The following is a 24,722-nucleotide window of genomic DNA, read 5'->3' as shown; positions in this document are numbered from 1 at the left end:
ACTCAGCGTAAGGCACTTACTTTGTAACGCATGACTTGTTAAGGTGAAACAATAATTCTGTTTCAAAAGTCAATTTTGCTGGTACTTAAGGTCTGATCCTGCTGACTCCCAGGGAACCTTCTGTGGGAAGAATCAAATCCCAAAGGTATAAAAATATCCACTTATACTAATGTCTTTCACTGATTGCCTGTGGAGGTTCTGTAGAGGCTCTGTAGAGATGGGGATCATCACTGGAGATTTCACGCTGTTGCATGACTAGGTCTTACAAAACTCCACGTCATCTGTGCACAACTTAAGTGATAGAATGATGAGGTCTGTTCACTCTGCCACTAACTTCCTAATGCATCTGATACATAAGCTGTGGGGGCCTGTTCTTTTCATATCTCCAGTTCTGCTATACTGTACAGTGCCTGTGAAACAACAAAGATGTTCTGTAGACATTTGTATCTGCTGATGCTGCATGCATATTGGTAATCAGCACATTGGGAGAAAGTGGGATGATTTTGCAGATGTGTTGCTATGCTAGCTGTTCATGCTTTTCTGTAAAGAGTCTTTTCATAGCAGAAGCCGTATCACCTGAGTTTGAAGCATCTATTATTGTCTCATTTGTTCTGCTGGATGCCCTGATTTGCACAGACCCTCCCAGCAAAACTCAGTGGAGAGTTTTGAGCAAAACAAATGATAATTCAGAGGCACTTAACACCCTTGAAAATAGATGCCTTCATGAGGACTTCATTGCTTTGCTACCTGTAACTTGTAACTCCCATTAGTTCTAGACCTCAGTAAGACATCAAAGAAAGCACCTCTTCTGAAGCTCTTGAGAGAATGAACATTAGGTGCTGGTGTACTATTGGGACATAGGATCTGCAGAGGAACACTGCAGGGAGAAGCATTCATGTAGCTAGGTGCATTCTTGTAGTTCGTACTGAATCAGTGAAAGGGCTGCCTGACTAGAATGAGCCCTGTGTGCTGAAAATGCACCGCAGACTGAAACTGAGCACCTAGGGGACTATTTCTCAGTTACACAAAGAACTTGTGAAGGGGCCTTAAAATGTGTTCATGTAATATTTTGTAAAAGTATTTAGAACAACTGAGAGTCAGACCAGAGTTCAAGTTCTCAGTTTGGGCTTTTACATTCCTTTTCTTGATCAGAAAAACATATGTTGTCTTTTTGTTGTATAAAATACTGGGAATATATTTTTATCCAAATCAAAAGAATCTATTTTTTAGCTTGTAATGGTTGTTTCCAAAGTCTCCTTTGGGGCTTTATTAACTAATAATTTGTTTGCTTGCAGGTGCTTGGAATCCATGTAAATAAGTGGAAACTTGACAGGAAATTGGGCATCTACGTGTTGTTTCTTTATGCTGTTTTCCTTTGTTTCTCTATATTGATAGAGTTTAATGTCTTCACCTTTGTCAACTTACCTATGTGCCGAGAAGAACTTTAAACTACAACAAGGAAACAGTCTGAAGTTCTTCTGATTACATGTGCTGTAAATGACAGGAGGCATTTCACCTTTCTACCTTCTTTCCATCAGTAATTTGAGTGTCGTTCCTGCTTCATCAGCTATCAAGCACTTTTACCTGTGTGGAAGGAAAGCATACCTTTCTTTTAACATGCTAGCTCAAGGCAACCAAAGCATTTTCCTTCTCTTTGGATGTTGCTGCTCAGTCATAAATCTGTGTGGATCTTATGCAGAACTCTAAAATGACCCATTCCTGGGACATTCTGTTGTGGTTTTCATTCTCCTTTTGCAGACAATCAACCACCATGGTTAGCAGGAATACAGAAGGAAAAAACTTTATAGTTCTTTTGGTTTTGACATTTACTTTCCATGGAAAGATAAGAGGCAGATTTAGAACTTTTCTTGGCTCGGTTAAAATATCTCAACTACAGGACCAGAAAGTCCAAGGCACATATCATGGCATGCACTGTTGAGGACATCATTTCCCCCTTCAGGTGCTCTGCTTGTAGAGAAACTGCACTGACAGTTTTGGATGGCAGTGTTGAGTATTTATCACTCTTTTCAATGAACATGAAAATGTGGCAGAGAAAGAAGAGGAAATGGTTCTATGTTGTATCACTTGTGATGATGCACACTAAAAGAATATCTGCATACTGAAGAAGAGAATTACATGCAGAAATTCATACTTGAAAAATATGTTTCACTATTAATGAGGAATGCTGTATATATAAATGTAAATGAACATTTGTGGAATATTACACCGCAAGAAGAACTTTGCATTGGCCCTTGTAAGCCCATTGTGTAAATTTAGAAGAAACTAAACAAATAAAGTATAACTGGGTGCTCAGTTACTATCAGTGATTGTTATCAGCTGAGTGTAATATCTGAACATAATATGGACTTTCTGTCAGAAAAACCCCACCCTGATTATGATTTAATTTGATTGGTGGAAGAAGCTTATTTCATCAGTCAAGAAGCTGGTGTATTCTTCTCCATTTTACACTTATTCCCAGAAGCTTAATGAAGATGAGCGTCTGACACCACGCAGTGCAGATGAGAAACTGCTACACAAAAGCACGTCTGTCAAGAGAATACGGTCTTTGTTTTGATTGCATGCAAGTTTTAAGGCATGATATACTTTTTAACCCCCAGTAGAAGCCAGGTTTAGATATCCTTGCCACCAGCATAAATCTGATCTAAAGAATGACTCTGGATATAATTGACAGCAAGATATGTCCCAGAGTATTGAAAATGATGGGTGACATTCCACATTGTAGCAGTCATATGATTGCAAATCACTGAGACAGCATATTTTAAATAGCTACTAAACTTTAAAAATATTTTAAAGCTGTATGTGAATTATCACATAAAGTTTCTAAAGAAGCACAGTTAACTTTATACATAGATTTTTAAATTTTTAATGTTTATAAACCAAAACAAATCTATCAACTAACAGTTGATGCATTTTTAAATACATTAATGTTTTCCACTTAAGATTATGTATGAAATCCTATTATTGGGTCAATGAGAACATACTATAAAATGTTAGCAAATAAGCACTTTCTCCAAGTTCCTTATTTTGACACGTATAAGAAATAATTATGTTTAACGTACAGAATACTGTTTAAACCAGGCAATGTGTTTACAATTAAGGCTGTTTTAAAATTACTTTGGTACAAATTAAAGAGTGTATTCTGCCATTGATTTTTTTATTTTTTATTTTTTTTAATGAATTGGATCCTTTCAGTGTAATCCTAAAGGAAAAAGAGCAACATATTAATTTGCTTTATGCTTTGTCACAAAGATCAGTATTAGTATCCATTTAGGGGTTTTCACCTTAGTTAAGTAGTTACATAGTTAAACTAGTCAGTTTTAAGGATGACAACAAATACAGCATTACTAAAATGCTTTCTTGAATAGGCAAGCATGACAGTAAGCACATTTGATCTCAAGTATGACAGTGACCCCATTTCCAGGCATTCAAGACGTATTTCTGCTGCATTGTAAAGCTGAGGAGGTGGAATTCATGTTCACCTTTGAGCCTTCCTTTGCAGAAAGGCTGTGAAGGTGCAGCATACTGCTGTGCCACTGCATCCCTCTCTATTCTTATTCTCTTCCCTGCTATCTTTCAGGAGGACAGTTGCCTGCTGAAAAATCTGATGATGGTTTAGATATGAAGCTGAAAGGAGCAGAGAGGCTGAGTAAATGCTTTTTTCCCATGTTCTGCTGTTGAGTGGGCTTGGAAAGCTAGCTATCTCCAAGTAAACATTTGCTCCTCTCTGCACAGTAGTGGCAGCTCAGATGTCTTTACACAACAGAAGGGTAATCCCAAAATTTAGTTTTGAATGCCTAGTGATCAGCTGAATTTACAATAATGATGGCATTGATGTTTACACTGCCAGACCTAGAAAACTGTACTGTACCTTCCTATTTCTGAGCCAGGCAACTTTAGCAGACTGAGCACCAATTTGTTCAGGAGGAGCTGATCCCCAGGCCAAATATCCATGAAATTGTGTTTGCTAATGCCATGAATCCTTTAGACACCATTTAGAATTATTCTGCCTAAGCTGAGTATCACCTGCTTTAGAAAACTAGTGTATTCTGTTGTAACAAGAAACAGCCTCAGAAGGTAATACTGATCTTAAATCACATGGCTGTTCCTGTCATCTGTAGCCCTCCCTACAACATAGACCCACTTCAAGACAATTTATATTGAGTTCAAATGCTGCATTTCATGAGGTGGTCTCATGTGCATCTTCTGCTATGAGACAGGTATCATGCCATGTTATAATTAACATTAGTTGGATTTTCCCCTGACACCACTGCATCATGACCAGGGATGTATTGTTTGCCAAAGAATTATTAGATGCTTAATAAAGGCCTTGATGATACATAATCATATGAAGTAGTTTAAAGAGTCCCTATGTAGTCATTATCCATATGCTAAAATAAATAAAGATGGCAGTTATAGACCAACCCATGCAGATAAACTGTGGACCAAGAAAGAGCTGATTGACAAATTGTATGTCAGATAAACCCTGTAGTTCAGGAGGCTGTTGCCGAGTAATAGCAGACTAGTGCCTTTGACATCAATACAAGAAAAAATTTGCTTAAGAAAAACCACTACAAATTTTGCCATTTTCCAATCAAGAAAAGGAGTGATTTGTACTTGGCTCTCTGCAATTAGTACAGTTCTGTGATGCAGCTGTTCAGATAGTGTCTGTAAAATTTGGTAGCCATTTTGTTGTGCTAACCATTGCAAAAGTTAGCTGGCTGAGTTTGGAATGTATGTCACAATGTTGTGTAAGTTAATGTTCAGCTCAAGAGTGAAAAGAAAGCTGGTGGTGGATGTGAGAGGGAAAACTGTCACTGTGATCTGGAAGTTGCCAGCATACTAACACTGAAAAGTAATACGACTCAGAAAAAGATATCCCATATCCAGCAAAGCTTAACTTCAGTAGGATTGATTCCATGCTTAAAGCTAAGCATACAACTAAGTGCCTTGCTGGATTGTGCCCTAAGATGACAGCGGAGCATGGGTTTCTGGGTTTTCTGTCATATCTAAATCTTTAAATATTTCTTAGTTTTGTAGTCTAAAGATTTTACTTGTTTCTGAAATTGAAAGAATCTGTGGACTTCTGCTCTGCCAATACCACTTTGGATTTTCACTCTTGTCAATAAGAGAGCTGGTTCCTTGTCTCAGACTTCAAAAGTGTGCACCTGCCCAAGTGTAGGAGCAGGATCAAAACTGAATTACAGCTAACCAAGGAGAGCTTTTAGCAGCTGTCTTCTGCTGCAGTTCCACTGGAGTAGCCCAGTCCCAGGTAGACCCACAAGGGTGCAATCCTGTCTGTAGTGAGCAAGTGGGAGTGTTCCTGTTCAGTTCAGCAGTGTTCGATTGCACGAATTTCCCATAACAAATGTACTGCTTTATAAAGTATAGCCTGAGTAAATATTTCAGTGTCAGGATCTACATGTCTAAATCTAAAAAGCTACAGTTATGGCTATCTTAATGACTATTTCATTATCTGAGGGCTGCTCTCTAGCCTGGAAGAACACCTAGTCTTCCCAACAGGTACAGCATAGTCAGCCATCTTTCTCTGGCTCAGTCATTGGTGTGCCAAGTTTATTTTATTTTTATATGCTTGCTGCAGCTGTAACAAACATATAATTAATTTATGGTTTAAGATTACATTTGTAAACATTCTGTCAATGTGTAAACAAGTGGAAAAGGTCTTCACCTTAGCAATTGTAGAGAAGAGCTTAGTCTTTTATTTCCTTTGTGACTGTGCTTTAATTACACACACTTGTTTCTATTACGTGTTTGCTCTAGTTGCACAAATCCCTTGTGAGTTTTGCTGTGTTCCTTTCTTGGATTTCTTGCAATTACGACACCATTTATTTGCATCCTACAGTTAGATAGTTTTGGTAGAATGCTTTAAGCTGTGTAAATACTGCCTGATTATTCATGCCAAGGAAGGATCAGCCCTAACATAATATGAAACAGACACTAAAATAACACTGATAGCCAGGTGAAACCAAAGAATCTTCCTAATTAAAATGAATCACCTTTGAGCACAAAGTTCTGTCATTGCAAGCCTCGTATCTCTCAGTTATTTGTGTTTAAGCACTCAGAAGAAAATCTCTGCAGGTCATGCATTTACTGCACAATTTGCTTTCTATTTCTTGGAGTCTGAACTCCAGAGTTCTATTTTGCTGGGTGGTGAGATTTATATGATGACAGCATGGTAAATGACAGCATTTAGTTCCAGCGGTTCTGTACCAAACTCTTTATTATTCCCTTGAACTCTTTTGAAAAGTCTGTATGCAAGTGATAAATGTTCTGCTGAAGAGAAAAATGTTGTTCAACTGACATGTGCATTCCAGTTTCTGACCTACCTTGTACATGTTTAAGAACCTCCTTTTGAATAACTTGAAAGTACACTTTTCTCACATTTCCCCCTGTGTGAGATCCTGATATTTTCTCCCCAAAGAAAGCTGTGAGATCCTATATATCTTTGCCCTGAAATGTGAGGTCCTTCTCCACAGGCTGAGATGTGTAGTGATTGTGGTGATTTATACATCATGTTGTTCTGCTTGCTACCATACTTCCGACATAGAGTGCACTGTCTGAAAGAAATTAATGACTATGGGAAACCAATGCCATTTGGATATTTTCTTACAAGAATTACTAGTTTGAATTTAATTCCACTTATTTTTCCTTTTTACTTGCACAAAGAATTTAAGCGATCATTGCCATCTTATAGCCGAAATGATCTTAGTAAACTTGAAAAACAAATATCGAGGTTGATTTGCAGCAATATGGAATTGTGTCACATGTCTAAAGGTATCGGAATATATCAAAATCAGAGGTATAATCTCTAGAAGGACTAACACCAACTGAGATGCTTCATTTCAGAGGGTTTTTACAGAAAGATTATGGCCTTCATTCATATGCTAGTTGTGTTCAAAGAACACTTGTAAATCTGCTTCCCCAGCAGCATTTAGATTTTAAATGGCTGAAACTCTGCAGCAAAGTTGTGACCAAATTCTTGCCTTCATGTTCTTGGGAGTGGTGCCAGTGCTCATTAATGTCCTTATAGCTGGCACAAATTCGTATCAGTTGAACTGAGAGTAGAATTTGGCTCCCACTGTCGCCTCCATTGCAAGAAAGTATTCAAAATCGTTTATGATTGCTGAAATAACTTCTGAACCTTTTAAAATTCCCCGTGTTTCATACTTGCAGGAATTTGCAGTGCACCCTTAGGAGGTGCAATACCTCTTTAAATATTATTAAAAGTTTCTAGAACTGCTTACTTTGAAAACAGAAAGGGATGGGTTTGTAAACTGTAAATAACAGAAATCTATCATGTTATTTATTTTTTCAATGACTGTGACCTTATGCACTGTGAATGCTCTGTGATATGGGGTCCTTTGTACAGATAAATGTGTCATGAAATCCAAATGGATTTAATGTGATAATTTGTTACAAAATGTTGGCATGATATTTGATTATTTTTGTTGTGAAAATTTTAAAAAATAGTTAATTCAGCATTTATAAAAGATTATAGCAGTCAGTATTATAATGCACTATATAAAAATACATACACTATCAATAAATTATTTAAACAACTAGAGTGTTTGCTGGGTGCTGGTTTTTTTTCCTCAGATGATAGCATGTAAAATATTCTCATATTTATTGTTGAAAATCTAAACTTTCAGGACCCAGTTAGGATATGTGACTGCACTTTCTTCCTGAAATCTGGACCCTGCTGAACAGAATAACAGAAGGCCCACATTGTCATCTATTCCAGGGAGTATCACCTGGATCAAGCTGTTATTTGAGGTGAGTTAAATGTACATATCTGATTCGCACCAATACCGAAACACACAGTTTGCTCTTTTGGGACTAGAAATATGTGATTTGCTGAGGAGACAGTTTACTGCACTGAGGCACTGATCCAGAAGCAATGTGGGAGTCTCAGAAACACCTTGATCAAGAGCATTTTGGCTGCTTTGTCCCATGATATTCAGCAGGTTCACACTGAGTACTGGATACTGACTAGACAAGACGGAAGCAAGGTCCAAAAGCTGCGCAGCACTACCTTCCTTTCCTTGGAAGTCTTACCTAGGCTCTGGAGATACTGTGAAGAAAAGGAATAATCCTTCTTACCCTGGATTGCCTGCTTTCAGCACCCCTGCAATCCATCTCAGAGTCTGTGATGATTTCTGGTATATGTACATTCTCTTTGGTACAATCTGTTCAGGGCTGACAAGAAGCTTTTAAATGCAGGTCTTGGGGAAAAGAGAAGCCAAGAGTTAACTTCATCTAATGTGCTGGTGTATTAACAGTTTCATTGTCATGAATACTCCTACGCAGTTAGTGACTAGGACATGCAAGTTAAAACAAACATTGACCTTATTAACCATAATGCATGCTTTTGAAATCCCTGTTGCTGTATAAACCTGTCATTAGCCACTGTGGCTTTGTGAATCTACAAAGAGTCCTAGTGAAGTGGAGAAAAGAGATACCCTGCATTCTTTGACTTTTGCATAAGGGCTCATTCGTTGGTGTATGCTAGGCTAAATTTTTCTAAGCTGGGAAAGGGAGAAGATTCCTTCTTACGCACAGAATTAACTTTTAAAATATGGGAAGTACCCCTTCTTTTAATCCCCGTAGGTTTGACATGATGACCCATCATGATCTGTTATATAATAGGCTCTATAAAAGGCACATAATCTACAGATTAGTGACACAATAGGCATGACAATTCCTACAGGCCCTTATCATATGCCGTATTATTGATGCAGCTGTTTCCTACTGTATGGAAAGCAGAACTGTCATATAATCTGTGCATATGCTGAAAGCACTATTACAGCCAAAGTGCTCATTGTACTTACGTGCTTCCTCCATAAGCCATTTTAAATCTTTCCAACTCAGCTGCATAAAAACAGAAATAGGGACTGCAGCATGTTGTAGCTTAATATGGAAAAGGTAAGTCCTAGGAAAGACAAGATCTATCAAGAAGTGGCATTTTGCAGTGACTGGATATTATTTTGACATTTAGGTTTTGTATGATTGTTTACTTACAAAGCCTGTTACTAGAACACGGTGTCACATTCCAAACCTGCCAAACCTCTGGCTTAAAAAAAATACCCGGCAAAGCTTGGACAAAATTTATTATGTTGGCTTCATTTTAAATAATTTACAAAAAAGCTGTGCTACAGAAAAACTAAATATAAATGAGGGTATTTTCATTAAGTTTGATCAATATCTTTAAAGAAATTTCAAAACTTCAGATTTCTGAAACTACATTCTTTAGATCACAAATAGTGTGAAAGAGTTCACAAAAAAATAAAATACACAGCTTCTCTCAAATCATGTGAAACTGACGTAGCAGCACAATACTGAATTTTTGTATTCCTCATTTTTTCGCTGGGTATTTTTATTTCTAAGTCCTTTTGTGTCTTCTTCCCTAACGACATCTTTGGAAATGCCTAATGCTCTCTGCACACAGATTCCCCCATCTGGGCCGGTCTGTGCAGAGAAGCACACCTTTACAGTCTCGGCAATCTTATGTGCCAGCAAAGCAGTGGTAAATTCTGAGTGGGCCTGGTCCCTGCTGAATTGCAGTGGAGGGAAATGGAAACCTGGGGTAGAGTTGAATTTGTGTGATGCATCTAGGAGATGGCTCTTATGCCAATACCCAAGGTACATTTCAAAGGTACCGAGCTGGTGAACAAATCTAGAGCATATTTTTTTGTTGGAACTCTGTGCCCAGAACCAGTAGAAGGATTCAGAACTAATATCTGACAAGCCTGTGGTAGGGGTGAGTGACTCTTAGACAACCAGTTTGTTTAAGAGGGCTCACTGAAGGAGTTCGTCATTGGCTGAAAATAACATGACTTGGAGCAAGGAGCTCCTTAATTTAGTAGAAAAGAGCATTTTGAGATACAGTAGGTGAAAATTTAAAACTAGACAGGTCAAGGCAGAGTACCAGATGTGACTTTAAATATCAACAGTTAACTACTAAGGCACCTTACATAGAAGGGCGGTAAATTTCCCATCATGCAGCCTTTCAGTCAGGCTTTTTGACTTTCTAAGAGAAATCCTTCCAAACCCTAGAAAATAAATTTTCTAATGTCAAAGAAGTTACAGGCTTGATCAAAAATCCCAGAGAAAAGCTTGTCTTGTGTTGCACAGAAGGTATGGTCTGGCTGTCATAAAGGTTCCCCTGAATCTCTGTAGGTTAGTGCCAGCAGAACTGGTTCCATGTTCTATATGGAGCTCTTGTTTCCCTCATGTCAGTACGCTGGCAGCTGCCTGGCATTTGCATTTCTGCTGTGGGCCGTACGGCACAGACTATGTACTCTTAGAAAGCTGGGAAATTGCTTCTAAAAATAAAAGGGGCAAAAAGTTACTTTTGTCTCCCTCTCTGTTCCATGCAGTCGCTTTTCTCCGCCTCTGCTTCATACTTCTGCCTTATTTTTTTCCATTATGTATTCTGCTAACATCAAATATTTCTGGAATGATAGGGCTGCCAAATAGGAGTGCCACCAGTTCTGCCTAATAGTAGATGTGTCAGTCCTCAGCCTCCACAGCTGGTCTGTATCAGTTGGGTTTCCAGTACAGCAAACACTACTTGACCACTTAAGTAACTGCAGGTCAAATGTGCTCTGAGACTGACGGGAGTGTCACAGCATGGATAGCTGTTCATTTACTAGCAGTCTTACAGCCTTATCTTTTGCTTTTGCTTTAACTGGGAATATTTTGCAAAGCACTCCTCTGCCAGTGTTAGACATTTCATTTTCTCAGGTCCTGTGTAAATATAAAGGTTTCCAAGCTCCATCTGTTTCCAGTTACTCAAGCAATAGAAATACACATGCTTCAGGAATTTGCAGACGGAGACTTACTGCTTTGCTGTCTTATAAAATCCTTCACAAAGTTCACCATGCTCTGTTGCCTCCTTATATACCTGTAGCCTGTAAAACAATTTCCCCGAAACTTCTTTAAGTTAGAGAAACAAATAAGCAATCTCAGGCCCTTCTGTCTAATAAGGTTAACCTGCCTTCGCTACTAAATATGGCTTTATAAAATACACACGCGCACACACACACACCCCTGACCACCAAAGACTGCCTCTTCCTGAAATCCCCCGTTCATATAAATACAGGAAGTAGAAATAAGAGAGGCTAAAATGAGATCTTCTTGGTAGTTTGCTTTCATTTGTGTGTTAGTCCTCTGTCCTCTGATACTACTGAGCCTGAAGCTGGTTTTAAACGTCCTCCCCCTGCTGCTACTTGAAATATCATCTTCAGTACAAAAACTAAGGATGTGGAGGTTCTGCTCAGTGATGGAAAGGAATTGCTTTCTTTACCAAGGAACTCTAAAGCCACTGTGAAAGAGAAAGTGTCTTAAAGTTTGCTGTAATGATGAAAACATCAGCAAGAGACAAGGGAGCCAGGGATGACTCAGGGTAAGTCCCGAATCTTTAGTGACTGCTCGTTTTTAATAACTGTCGCTTTCCTTTTCCTATTTCATAAAGAGTTCTCAGCTGCATTTGTGAGCTGGCTGCCGAGTTATCAGCCACACAGTCACAATGGTGTGGCATGATTGTACTGTAATTTACAGTATTTCCTTTGGCTAATGTATTCCAGCTGAAAACAAACTGCAATTCCTTTATTTAGCTTGAATCTTAGTTATTTAGGGAAGAGGATTAATTCCAATAGCAGTTTAGGGCACAGGACAGAGAATAAGGGAGTTCTTTGCTTTTGGAAACGTGACAAATCTTGTCTGGGAGTCTTGCTTTGTTTCTGCTGAAATGCTGAGAAGTGGATAAGGGCGCATCCCTGTGAGCTGATAGTCACTCCATCTCCAGCATGCTAAAGTACACACAAACCCTGTCCACAGAATCCCAAGACACTTCAGGTGGGCTTTCTGTTAGGAAGAGACTCCAGGCTTTCTTTGCTCCTGGCCAGCAGACACTGCACCTTGCAGGACTGAGCCCCAAGAAAACATAGTGGGAGAGAAAATGGGTTTTTACTGGGGAGACAATCAGCTGCTGGGATTCCAGGATCAGGCTGGAATCTGCCTAAGGCTCAGTTGTGCCATAAAGCCCATACTGAAGCTGGGCGTTTCTTTTTCCTGTTGAAAACAATTGGAAAAGTTACATAGCGGCTCTGTCACCCCCTTGGAAAAACGTAATACCAGATATTAAGAGTGTTTCTTATCTCTCTGACACACTTAGCCTGTTTCCCACGAATAAAAGCTGCCAGATGTGTCTCTGATGGGTGCAGTGGAAGAAGCTGTATAGAAGTTGGCTAGATATGGGATCCTTGCATTTTCAGTCCCTAAGTGTGCTGCAAGTCAGTCCCCTTTGACTTAGAACACACACAGTCAAAAAGGGGATAAAATTGCTGCTGACAGGCTACTGTGCTGTAATTTCACCATGCACTGTTCCCAGGTAGACACATGGAGTGTGTGGGATGGAGGGAGAACCCTGCTTTAAAACTGTCACTGCGTTTGCCTTGTTCAGTTGTTTACATAAGTGGAACAATGACACTCCTGTTCCAAGGTACAGTTCCTCAGTTCCACTTAATGTTAAACTCTGAGGGACAAAGATCACACAGACATAAGGGAAAAAATGAAAAAATCCAATCCCTGTAGACTGGCAAGAGGAACTTAGATGATAATCCAAAGAATTTGCACTTTGCAGCTATTGCCTACATGTGTGATAGTTAACCTGCCAAGTACTGAGCGACTGTAAGATTTATACAGTTTACCTCTTTCTCAGCTTGTCTGAAAGGAGCCGCATGCTTGCAAAGGTATGCTTTCAGTTTAGTTGTTGCAGGAGAAAGTAAACAAGCCATAGACTCTAGATTTGGGCTGTAAATCAAGTGGTTGCAGGAATGCTGAAGCACGAATATACATGATGCATGCATTCTTAATATGAGTACCTGAGCAACTGTCAATCTGTCTCCCACTCACAGCAAGGAACTTAGGTATTTAAAAAATCCCATTTAACTCTTTCTGTTTACATGCCGCAGTGTTGCTGAAGATCCTCAAAATTACTCTTCAGCATGCATACCTTGTGGCCTCCAGCACATTACAGAATTAGAAAGGTGTCTAAATAATGTTTAGCTAATTCCCTGTTACGTTCACATTGAATTAGGTGCCAATTTCACAAAGTATGTTGACATAAAATTGGTAGCTTCCAAAAGGGATGGTAACACAAGGCAAGCTGCCAATGGAGAATTTGGACCTGATTTTAAAAAACGTGCACAAAATATTGCATGAGAAATTGCTCAGATTGCATTTCCATTCACCAGAGTCTTCAGGTTATTGATTAAATAGGAAAGCTTACTCACGTGCACAGAAACTGTAACAATGCGTATTAGCATAAAAGTACCCTATCGACTTGGAAAGTATCCGTATATCCATTCCTAGTAATGACTGAAAAGGTTTCCTCTGCATGTAGGAAATCTATAAGGAGATTTTGCTGACTTACACCTCTGTAATGACAGACAGACGCTGGGGAGAAATCTGCCTCCAGAAATAGTAGCTCCTCAGAGAAGGAGTGTGGGGAGAATTGTAGCTAGAGGCCACATAGACATAAATCTAATAGAATTCTTACAAAATGGGTTGGGAGAGAAACAGGGAAATTTCACCAGTAATTCTGACCCAGAGCCAGGCTAACTCCTAGGAACGTTAGTAAGTGGTGAGATCACAAAACATCTGGAGAAATGTGAGCTGACTGAGCCTGGTGACCACGGTTTCATGAAAAGATGTATGCCTTCATTCCCACATCTGGCAAATGTATAGAAGAGATGATGAGGAGAGCAGATAGGATCCGAGACAGAGACATAATATGCAAGTATTAAGTAGTCCTTTGAGATAATGGCTGGTTCAGGTAGCTGGGAGGGTTACAGTTGTTCTCATTGCTGGGGCACCAGACTGCCTAAGTAAGTAATGATTGTGCATCTTCTTGATGACATGTCTTTTTGGCACAAAAAACACCATCACAGTTGACAGATTTCATGTGATGAATGAAAAGATGAAAAGAGGTCAAGCACTGGAGGAATCTGGAAACTGAACAACTCTCCTAAGTTCACAGATTTCAGCTTCAAAGGGGACTGTTTTGATTGTCTAGTCTGACCTTCCATGTAAAGCAGACCAGAAACCACTTTGGTAAGCACCCTATCAAACCCATGACTTCTGCTGGAATGGGAGCTTTTATATAATTGTTGGCCACAAAAGCTTTCTTATTAAATGGCTCTTCTACCTAGGCTACACATCTGTCTCTGCAGTGGGGTGAATAACAAACATTTACAGGTTTGAAACAAGAAAACTATTTTTAAAAGCTCCTCAAGAGCCATTCTTTGTAAAGGACCGAATATATGCTTATTTGAACCAGTGGAACAAGTCCTGTTGGCCTCAGGAGGTCCTGGACCCAATGCAAAGTATTGGTCAAAGAAAAAACTTCACCCAAGAACATGCGAGTTGCAGTGTTTAAGTAGGGAGGGGACACTTCAGGCAACTGGAAACAAATCACTGTCATCAAATCTCTGCTGACTGTCAAGCTCAGATAAGGGGTACGCTTTCCAGTCCTGGGGGACGGTGATTCTCAGGAAGGAAATGTCTGTGCTCAAGACGCTTTGCACTAAGATTGGGGTATTACTGTAAAGATACAAACAAGGTGTTCTCCAAAGGTACCCGAGTTTGGTGCATCCAGAGAGAAGGCACCAAATCTCCAGGAATTTATTTAACAGAAAAGCATGTTTACAACCACAGTGACTTGTCATGTGATCTTTCCAGTGCTTTTCAGTGAGTACTTGCCAAGCTTAGCAGAGCATGATGTGTAGTGATACTGGTGTTAGGCCAGACACAACTACCCATTTGTTTGCTAGAGAGAAGACCACACCAGGAGTATTGCCGAGTAGTGAACTCATCATTATTGTAGACAGTCTCATACCAGTGTTCACAGGAATGGGGGCACAAATGTAAGCAATATTCTGCTCACCTCCTTTCTACTACAGTTTCAGCTAAATATAGTTTTCACTTCCTGTCCTAAATGGTGACATGCTGGTTTTTATTGTTGACTTACCAACCTAGAGGCAGCATAGGCTGAAAAATGTACACATATGTGTGCACGGATCTTTCTTGCTCTGTGTGTACAGGTACACACGTGGAACAGTGTATCCTGGAGAGATCTGTGAGGGTTGCTTGCAGCAGATTTGGGCTGACTCCATGCTTTACTAAACCACGTGCACATAGTCCAGATATCTCAGATATTATCTATTTTATAGCATTTTTCCAAATGACAGTAGGACTATATTTTAACTCATCCACTAGTAAATATAGATGGCTTCTCTGAGATCAACAATATAGGTTTGTGAGTCCCACGAAGATCTCTAAGACAACCTGAAAAACAAGCATAAAAGCCAATACCAAAACCCAATCCATTAGAGAAAGAAACTGCAGGAAGATTCCTTCCCAAATTTTTAAATCCTTGCCTGCTTCGATTGCTAAAGAGCACAGAAACCAAAGTGTCTTAGCGAAACTAAGAAAAGATATTGTCCATCACAGACATTATAATTTTGAAAGGGAGGAGAGGTTTTCCACTTGGGAATAGTAAGAAATGTCTCTTTGGAAAGGTAATTAGAAAGAAAAGGCAGCTGCTTGGAATGACTGATCAAATTCTAGTGCAGATGGATCTGTGAGTAGGGGGTAGGTATGGTCATTAAAGGCCCTGTCATGCTCCGGAAGACTACTGTGCTTTTCCAGCTGTGTCCCTGTGTAGGGAAGGGTGTATGTATGCTTGTGAGTGTTTAGGCTTGCCCTTTGTGAGGAATTACAAATAAATGACAATTGATGTAGATATTTAAGATGTCATTATTAGATTAGATTTAGAATTAGAGAGAACCAGGGGAAAGTAGGTTTAGCACATATTGTCTGGAAGACCAAGGAAAGGTTGTAATAGCTCTTGCCATACTATCATCAGTGCAGTGTGGTCTACAGTCAAAGGGAGTGAGATGTGCTAGGATGGACATGGTCTTGGCAGCCCGGATGTTCAGAGCAGCAACTAGATCATAGATCACTGTGCTGATTTAGGGCCTTACATGGAAGGGACTTCTGAGGAATTAAAGCAGGAATAGTCACAAACCTGAGATGTTTGGTCATTTGAAAAAAAAAAAAAAAAGGCGTAATATTCTGTAAGTTTGAAGTATTCACACCACCAAAGAAGACTTCAGGTTTATCGTTCTGAATATGGATCAAAACTGAGAAACTGAGAATGAAAGCAGACTGTTTCACTGCAGAAGAGTAGCTTTAAGAAGGCCTTCAAGAAGCAGTGGAAGCAGTTAATGCAAAGTCATTATAAAAAGGCAGTCAAGTAGCAATTCTTGGGTCTCAGTGTAAGCACTGTTCCAAGCAGTGGTCTGCAGTACAGCCTGTGTGCTAGATTACTTCCTAATCCTAATTTGAGGTAATTTTTTTTTCTGTGGTGTTGGTCAGGTATTTCACCAGTAGTAACTAAATTGGAATCTCCAGAGTAAATCCTTATCTAGAGCCAGGTAGGAGCTCGATTAAATCACTCAGTTGCCTTTAATTCAGCATGTGTCCACCCACCCCCACACATACAAGATGCTTTTCTGATAACTAAGCACATAATCCACATGTCTTCTCCTCCCATTTCTTCATCCATGGTGTTCTGTCTGGCAATTTATACTGGAGCTGGCCCCAAGGCAGTGGGATTGTGAATGAATTTCCTCAAAGACACTGCAGCCACATCCATTTGCCAACAGTTACACATCAGAGTATGAACTAGTTTGAGTTAAGCACCCTCTCCAGCAATGAACGTGCCCTTGTCCTTAGGGAGAGGATTGGGTATGCTACTGCAATACAGATACGGAAATAAGTAGATCCCTAAATAAATGGTGCTTATTTTCAAAAACCATCTGAAGAGTCAAGACCTTGGGCTTGTTGATCTTACCCTCCCTGCACCACAGCTGTCACAGGTATGAATAATTACCGAGTAGCAGCACTACGGTCACCAGAGCAACATAAGAATTGATTAACTGAAATCTGTTCAAAGGTTTTGAGGTGGAAAAGGAAAGATGATACTGATGTTTAGAGGAGAAGAGCTCAAAAACCACTGTTCCATTCAGGGGAAGTACATACATCAGCTGCTGAGAGTTGCAGGATCTATAGCAGCAACTCTAAGGGTCAATTACGTCTGTTTTAAGATAATTTGCTCCTGTGGAATGCTTAGTTTTAAGATGAAGAGATCAAAATTTTGCCTGCCTTTTGTTTCCCCAGTTACATCTCCGCAAATTTTCAGGGTGTGTATGTGGGCAGGTGAGTGATTTTTTTTTTTTTGCCACTTTGAGTATTATCTCTGTCTGGAGTGCTTGTGAGGTATTTCATCATGCGAAAAACCTTCAAACAATATCCTGATATCATTCCAGCCTGTCTGCCTGTATGAGAAAATTTCATTGTTAAAGTTTGGGCAGAGTTGGTACATTGGAGATTTAATGAAGGTGCTTTCTTCTCTGTAATTTGCTGAGTGAGAGGAGGCAATGCCCTTACAGCTCTGCTGGACATAGCTTGTGTTACTCTATGTTATCAGAGCTGTAGGACTTGTTAGGTCAGTTTACTAGAATTACTAGCTGTGGGCAGCTGGGGACATAGTACCACAATTGTGGGGTGAAATCAGTAGGGGCTGCCCATGAATTTAAAGAGCAAATTACTTGAGAATCCTGTCCTGCGTGCACACCATTTAAATGATGATGTGCAGCTCTTCTAGGAGAGCTGGCAGTGGAGTACTCCGAAATTTATGATTACAGAGGCAGGGCACATCTATAGTGGGAGATGGGAGATGTAAGGGTGCTGGGCACACCCAGGCTCTGGTATTGATCTAGCTGCATAAAGAGAAGAAGCAGGAGTGAGAAGACAGCTGAACAGGCAGGCAGGCATCCCTAGGAGCTACCTGCTAGAAAGGATGGACAGCATCAGCAGGGGTTAAAACCTAGCTGTTGAACCATTCCGATGCTTCCCTGCCTGTGGTATGCAAGCTAGAGAAGTGCTGTCCTTGTGTGACTGTTGAATGGCATCTGCTGTGGTGGAGCGGAGGGGGGCTGTTCTACAAAGTTGTGTGTGTGCGCTGTATTTCCTGCAAAGATTCTCTGCACCCCACTCTCCCTCCAGCACTCTTTCTGGCATCCATGATCTGCCTTTACAATACGGGAACACATGTGCCAGCCCTGTCCTCCCCCTGATGGAGGGAATCCTTAAGACACAACTATACACATGGCTGAGTTGGAGCCACATGCGGGTGTCAGTCCAGAGTAACTCTCTGGAGCTGGAGAGGGGCTGGGTTTGGAACCCATTCCAGGCTGTCCAGTGCTTGCTTCTCAGAGAGGAAAGGCAGCCTTTCAGCTGGTGTTTTTTAAATGTGTAGTTTGGTGTGTATGTATGTGTGAAAGTACCTGATAAAACAGCACTGCGAAGCAGCTGTGGTCAAGCAAGCAGCACTATTTATGCTGCGCTAAAAGCTACAAGCATCACTCAATATGGTAAATATTGTAGCTGCAAGCCTTTCCTCTGCCCATTTTGTACCCCTCTGAGCTATCTAAAGTAATTCCGTCCACCTCCAGAAATGAGATCCCTGCATCAATATACCCTGCTGGAGCGGGAATGAGTATTAAGGCAATGCTTCCCTCAAAATACCAGCTGCAAGAGGTTTGGAGCACTTAGCTCCTCTTTGCCTGTACCCAAAATAGTATATAGTGAAGATGATTACTTGAGCAGCAAAGGATTAGCAGATGTGAGCATTGCATAGCTGGTTATGCTAGTCACATTTTCCTAAATAGATGCATGCAAGCCAGGGAGTGCTACGGAAGGCAGCTCTTTTCAAATACATGAATATATACGTGCCTGTCTGTGTGCCTTTTCCAGACTTTCTGTCCCCTTTTTGCTAAACAGGGAATATATTTATGTCTAAGTAAAGGATTTCTACTTTGTGCATTGCTGGTACCTTTAAAAGGGACAAGGTGTTTTCACTAATCATAATGGCATTGTATGATTGAGATAAACCCCTTGTATATATGAGAGGATCTCCAGGTGTTTCATGAATACTAGGCTCCCAACAATGAGCTGAAGGCAGACATCTACTACTGCCACTGTAGGAAGGGAAACTGAGGCACAAGCTCATGAAACTGATTTGATTATAGTCACTTTTGTAGCCCAACCCCCTGAGTCTTTGTTCAGCATTCAAATCCTGGTCTTACCCCAGAGCATCCTTTAGGTTTGGGGTGGTGCCAGGAACAGAAATCAAGTTCTCAGAAAGGCTTTTCTTTCTGGTGGATGAATTCCTGCTGGATTACAGAGCTGAACTAGCTTCCTCAGTGTTTACACAGGCTCTACAGCTGAAGCAAGAAAAGCAGCAAAAGTGAGGTCTTCAGAGTATATGCAAGTGGTGTCAGAGGACTCCCTTCTTGCAGTATCCTGCCATTGCCCTGGGTTAGGAAGAGCATGAAACCACATGCTGAGAGTTGTTCTCTGAGGCAGGGCTGCAATTCTGGCTCACATAATGGTCCTGCAAGGGCTGTGGCTGCGCTGTAGGTGACTCATTGGGGTCTGTGGCTCAACACTGTTCCTGGCAGGGTTGAAAGACCTGTCTTGCTGCTTGAAATTATCTCCTGACCATGTTAATTAGTACTCTCTATTTGTTTTTGCAAGGCTTGTTGAGGAATTGCAAGTGCTTTGTGGAAACTAACTGAATACACACAACCTTTTGGATGTGGGGAAAACCTTGCCAGATGCAGGGAAACCATCAAGCTCAGGTTCACCCCTCCTGTGGCTCTCTGAAGAAAGCAGTTTTTTGAAGCCTCTGTCTTGTAAAAGCAGTTGTTGAGCAGAACTAGAAGCAGCTGTAGCCCCTTGTGAACTGTATTCAATTTTGTGCTGCTTGGGAAGATTCACCAAGGAAACAGAGAGACCAAAAATAGCAGTTTGGAGACTGTCAGCACTGATGGCTACCTGCAACACTGCTCTGCAAATTGCTAGCAGACTTCTAGGCTGAAGAAGGTTGTCACACATATTTGGCTAAATGACAGCCTGGGACCTGGCCCAAGCTTTCATCTTGCTGCCAAGAATTTTTCTCTCTCCCCTATCTCCTCTCCGTTTTTTGGGGTATTTTTTTCCCTCTCTTAAGTTTTCCCCAAGGAATTTGTCACTCCTGATACCCCACACAAATACAGAAACCAGGCAAAGCTCAGAAGTTCTCCTGCTGAATCAGCAGACAGGAAAGAGCTTGGCTTTGGATGTCTTTCCTTTCTGCCCAGAGGACAAATACGTAACACAGGACGTTTTGCTGTAAATCCATTCTGAACTCCCATTGTAATCCTTTCTAAGAATTAGAAGTTAGTTAATTTTAGGCTGGATCTTGCTATTTCATTGGTAACCTTTTCAGCCAAAAGGGAAAGTGATGACTATGTTACCTTCCCAACAGGGACAGGTCCTCTGAGACAGGAAACTGTGGTAGGGATTACCTATGGGGCACTGTGAAGAGCAGCCAGCGATAGGGACGGATGGGTAGGGTTTAGTCACTTGACCTGGCATTCTGATATCTCCCTTTGCTATTAGACCTAGCTACCTAAGTCTAGCCTGGACTTATCCTGGCTAAATATGGGTGTTTAATTGTTGTGTCCCATTTAGGAACTTGTGCACCCATGAGGATCTCTGGTCTTACTGGAGAAACAGCAGCTCCAGGAAGTAACCAGCCTAACCAAGCTGAGCAGGGAGCCAGGCCAAGAGCTGTGTCTCACACAAACCTTCTTCCACCCTCCTGTCCCTCGAGTCAGATTGCCCCAGGGTCAGAGAAGCAATGGCAGCCTGGAGGTGGTGGTGGGTGCAGCACTGGTGTTTTGGGGAGGACGTGACCAAGGAAGCCGTGTTATGGATTGTCTGAAACTACTGTGAACTCACAGCTTATGATTTATTTACATCGTAGCCCTAGTGACCAAGTGACCACAAACACTGGTAATGAGCAAGCTTGAGGGCCCAGCAGTGGTGTAGCTGGCTTTGCAGGAGCTGACAGGCTTGCTTTGCTGCTTGGCAGGTTTCGTAATCACACGCTGGGCTCCCAGCCACTGCAGGGACATTTCAGCAGTTTCTAACACTGGTCCACTAACCAGTCCTTTCACCCCAGGCTGTCCCACCAGCACAGGATCATGAGGGCCATGCCCACCCACAGGACAGGTCAATCAACTTAGGTCAGCAAACCAGAACACCTTTCTCATCTGTGTGGCAGGGGACCGTGCCCTTTCACCACCTTCCCAAGTCCCAGAAATAACCCTAAGAAGCCTTTCTGGTTTGACTTTCCTCCACCCAGGAAGGCAGATCTCTAAGCTTGCCTCAGTATGAATGCAGAGAGGGATCCTGTCAGATCATAAAGCAAGAATTATCTGATTTTTCCAATGCCTAATCAAAATTAAGTATGAGGAGTATAAAATGACTGGAGTTAAGGCTTAAGGATGTCAGACGAAGAGCAGGTTCACAGAATTTAGGGTTTGTTGGGGTTTTTTTTCCACTAACAGCGCCATGCATTGAAATGCATTCACACTGACACTGGAAGGACATCTTATCCAAAATATGAATATTCTTGTGTAAGTCAGTCTGCAGATCGGTGACTGAATAAGTGGGTTGAAGACCCTTTGCATGGTGCCTTAGCGAGAGGGGGAACCTCCAAAGGCTTGTGCTTTGCTCCTCGAGAATACTGCAGGATGAAAGTTCAATGGATTTATTTCTCTTGGCAAAATGACCATTTCTAGTTGCAAATCGCGACTGAGACAAGCATTTGCAGCTGTTTCTTAGAAGAGGGAAACTGCTCAGCTTTATGCAGGTCTGTGTGGTTAGTGCCTTGTGTCTTGTGTGCCTTATGTCTACACTAACTTTACTCACAGGGTGAGGAAAGCCATTGATTTTTATAACTAGTCTAATGTTTCTCTTCATATTTTGTGCAGGATTTGGACTTCGACATGTCATGCAGCTTCAAATAATTCCTAATATAGAGGGTTTGAAACAGAATGGCTTTATTTAAGCAAAACCTCAGTATAGTCTTCATTAGGTCTGAATTTGGAAATTTCTCCCTCCCCTTTAGTTTCCGCTTCCCTTTCCCCTCTTTGTTAAGTGAGTACAATACAGAAAAGCATTCCCAGGGTTTTCATTCCTGTCTTCCTTCCTGGCCAGATGAGCTGGGAAAGGGCAAACCCTCTGTCAAGAGCCCTGGCCCTGCAGTTAAAATGGGGCTGCTCTGGGCTTGCAGCATTTCAGGTGTTGTTCAAAGGCACACAATGAACCAAACCCATTTGTTTTCTCCCCAGCTGGTGGCTCTGCTGGGCTTTTCCAGCCCACTGACACCAGAGGGTGAGGAAGGTCTCTGGCCCTTAAGTTCTTACAGCTAAGAACATGGTTTCTCTTCTTTCAAACATTTGCTTCCAGTTCCAGCACCTCACAAGCCTTTCCAGAGAAGGTAAAGTAGAATTATCCAGCAAACACTTCTGTAGCTTTTTGTTAAGGAAAATGTGCTGTCTTTGGCCTCTCTGACCTTGCCAGAAATGACTCCCGGTGAGGCCTGCATTTCAGAAGCTCTCTCCTTCACAGTGAAGGAGCCTTTCAGAAGTTATCCTTCATTGCCTGCACACAAAGAAACATCTTCAGTTTTGCTGATATGCTGAAATTCCCAAGAGATTAATTTGGGTTTGAAATAGGCAAAGGACAAATCACCTGAAAGGCTCCGCTTGCAAATATGGGGGAGAAGGGCTTACCTTTAACACAGCAACTGTCTGGTTTTAGTAAGGGAGTAGGCTAATAAAACTTGCAAAATGGTTTTGACTTGCAAAAGTACATTTTGACTAAGAGAAGGACAGTTGATATTTTGAGACAAATTGTTGAATACAAAACACCTATGTGCAAGGTTACATAAAGATAGCAGCACAATTTGTGAGGTGAATACAAGCCAAGCCATGTTATGCCAATAGGAATTAATAGTCCCAGTCCACTGAGGGGCCACGGGCAGCGTACACCATCTGCATTAACTTCTGCATTAATGAATGCAGGAAACAACTAGACTGAAGAACAAAAAAAAGAGGGGGGCTTTGAAAGAAGGCCTCTTCCTTCAGGGAATTTCTGATGTTTGGTTTTTATCTTGTTTTGGCCAGTTTAGTGGCTGTGAGTGTGAGAAGGCTTGTTTGTTAATAGAGTCAACCTGGGTAACCAGCAGTAATGTGACTTAGCTTGTATTTTTTTGGGGGGGTTATGCATGCGGAATTCTTATAAAATACATAACTTTGTGTATGTAAATGGAGGGGCACACCTAATGAAGCTAGGAAACACAGTGAAGCTAGCAACTTCACAAACATTTAGTTGCACCTCCTTGCTCCTTGAGAGCATTCCTGCACTGAAAGATTGTTGACAGGGTCAAACATGAGACTTTGATAGGGGCATTGCCATTGCTTCACTGTAGGCACTTACAGCTGAACTTGACTGATTTAAGGAGGAGGAGCAGCTCTTTAGAGGAGTTGACAGCCAGGCCCTAGCACCTGAGGTGGGCACTCCTGCAATGGGAGCTCTCTCTGAGTGACTAGAACAGAAACCCAAGCGGCTGGGTGGTTTACGGGAAACACTGCAAGCACCCCCTCCTTCTCGACTCCTGGGTGAATTGTCCCTGCTGCTCATGCTGTTAGAAAACCATCATTAGTCTTAATTACTGGGTTTGCACTCTGATGAGTGACGGTGGTTACATATCCTTCCCAACATCAGGTGCTCCCATCCCGCAAGGCTTCGTCAGAGCTGACTTGACTCCTGACCTTTGAAAGGAGGCAAGATCCTGCTCAGTTCAAAATCAAGATAAGCTGAGGTCATGTCCTGTGACTGCACGATGGCAGGGGTGAGGAAAAATACATTTCTTAACTTTTAAGCCTGGTAATGGCAGCAGCCAGGGCACCAGAGCTTAGACAAGCTAAGTTATTCTGGCAGCAAGCTCCGCATTTTTGCGTAGAGCCTACTCCTGTGGATCAGCTAACGTTCTTAAAGCTAGCTCAGCTATCCTTGCTGTGCTCTGCAGGCAACAGTGCAAGTCCACACAGTTACTTCAGTGTGATGCTGGTCTATCAGACCTTCAGACGGAGTCCTGTACTGCATAAGACGGCAATCTGGTGTTGTGTGAGCAAAAAATTGTGGCCATTGCACCCTTTTCCCCAAGGACTGTAATAGCACTTGTTCATTTACATGATTTCCTTTGTTAGTTTCTGTGACCGGGAGGTGAGAGCTCAGTAAGCTGGTGAGTGATTTAAGGGTATGTGAGCTGTCCACACCTGATCCCCCTATGCCCATTAGTGGAGCTGCCAGACAGGGTGATGGCTTGCCCCACTTTGATGTTAACATGTGCAGGCAGGGTTCAGCTGGGGAGAGGTGGATGCCTGCAGTCTGTGTGTGCCTTCACAGAAGCAAACAGCTTGAAAATGCCTGGCAGGTACAGAAAAGCTCACAGAAGTGAGCTTTGCAGGATACAGAACTTTGCTGCTGAAATTGAGGATGCCTGTAACAAAGTGGAGAACAGGCAGGTTTGCTGAGCTGTGAGGTGTCAGGTTTGCCTTACCTTTGGGCAGCTGGAACAGCTGCTTCCTTGGCTGTTAGGCATGGTGCTTCCCAGTCTGAGCAGGAAGGCCTGGACATGCAGAGCATTGACTATAGGT

At 41.5% G+C, this 24,722-nt stretch overlaps 2 protein-coding genes across 10 annotated transcripts in view; both read left to right on the top strand.

Annotated features, from left to right (window-relative positions):
- Window positions 1-7,601, top strand: part of SLC24A4 (solute carrier family 24 member 4) — a 90,680-nt gene extending 83,079 nt beyond the window's left edge. For 2 of the 4 annotated variants that reach the window (XM_065685645.1, XM_065685644.1), the window contains exon 17: window positions 1,296-7,601. In XM_065685645.1, the coding sequence (XP_065541717.1) occupies window positions 1,296-1,448 (153 nt within the window). In that variant the 3' untranslated portion in view covers window positions 1,449-7,601. Of the gene's footprint in view, window positions 1-90 lie in introns of all 4 variants that reach the window. The other 2 variants (XM_065685646.1, XM_065685647.1) reach the window with 2 other exon arrangements.
- Window positions 7,602-11,149: 3,548 nt separating this feature from the next.
- Window positions 11,150-24,722, top strand: part of RIN3 (Ras and Rab interactor 3) — a 68,167-nt gene continuing 54,594 nt past the window's right edge. For all 6 annotated transcript variants that reach the window (XR_010613916.1, XR_010613918.1, XR_010613917.1 and 3 more), the window contains exon 1: window positions 11,150-11,443. Coding sequence is in view for 2 of the 6 variants with exons in the window: in XM_065685638.1 (XP_065541710.1) it covers window positions 11,397-11,443 (47 nt within the window). In the remaining 4 variants the exon portion in view is untranslated. The remainder of the gene's footprint in view (window positions 11,444-24,722) is intronic.

The sequence above is a fragment of the Lathamus discolor genome, chromosome 6 (genome assembly GCF_037157495.1).
Source record: "Lathamus discolor isolate bLatDis1 chromosome 6, bLatDis1.hap1, whole genome shotgun sequence".
In the NCBI taxonomy this organism is placed as follows: Eukaryota; Metazoa; Chordata; class Aves; order Psittaciformes; family Psittacidae; genus Lathamus; species Lathamus discolor.
Note: the sequence above shows the minus strand (reverse complement) of the source record. Positions and strands in the feature narration are given on the sequence as shown.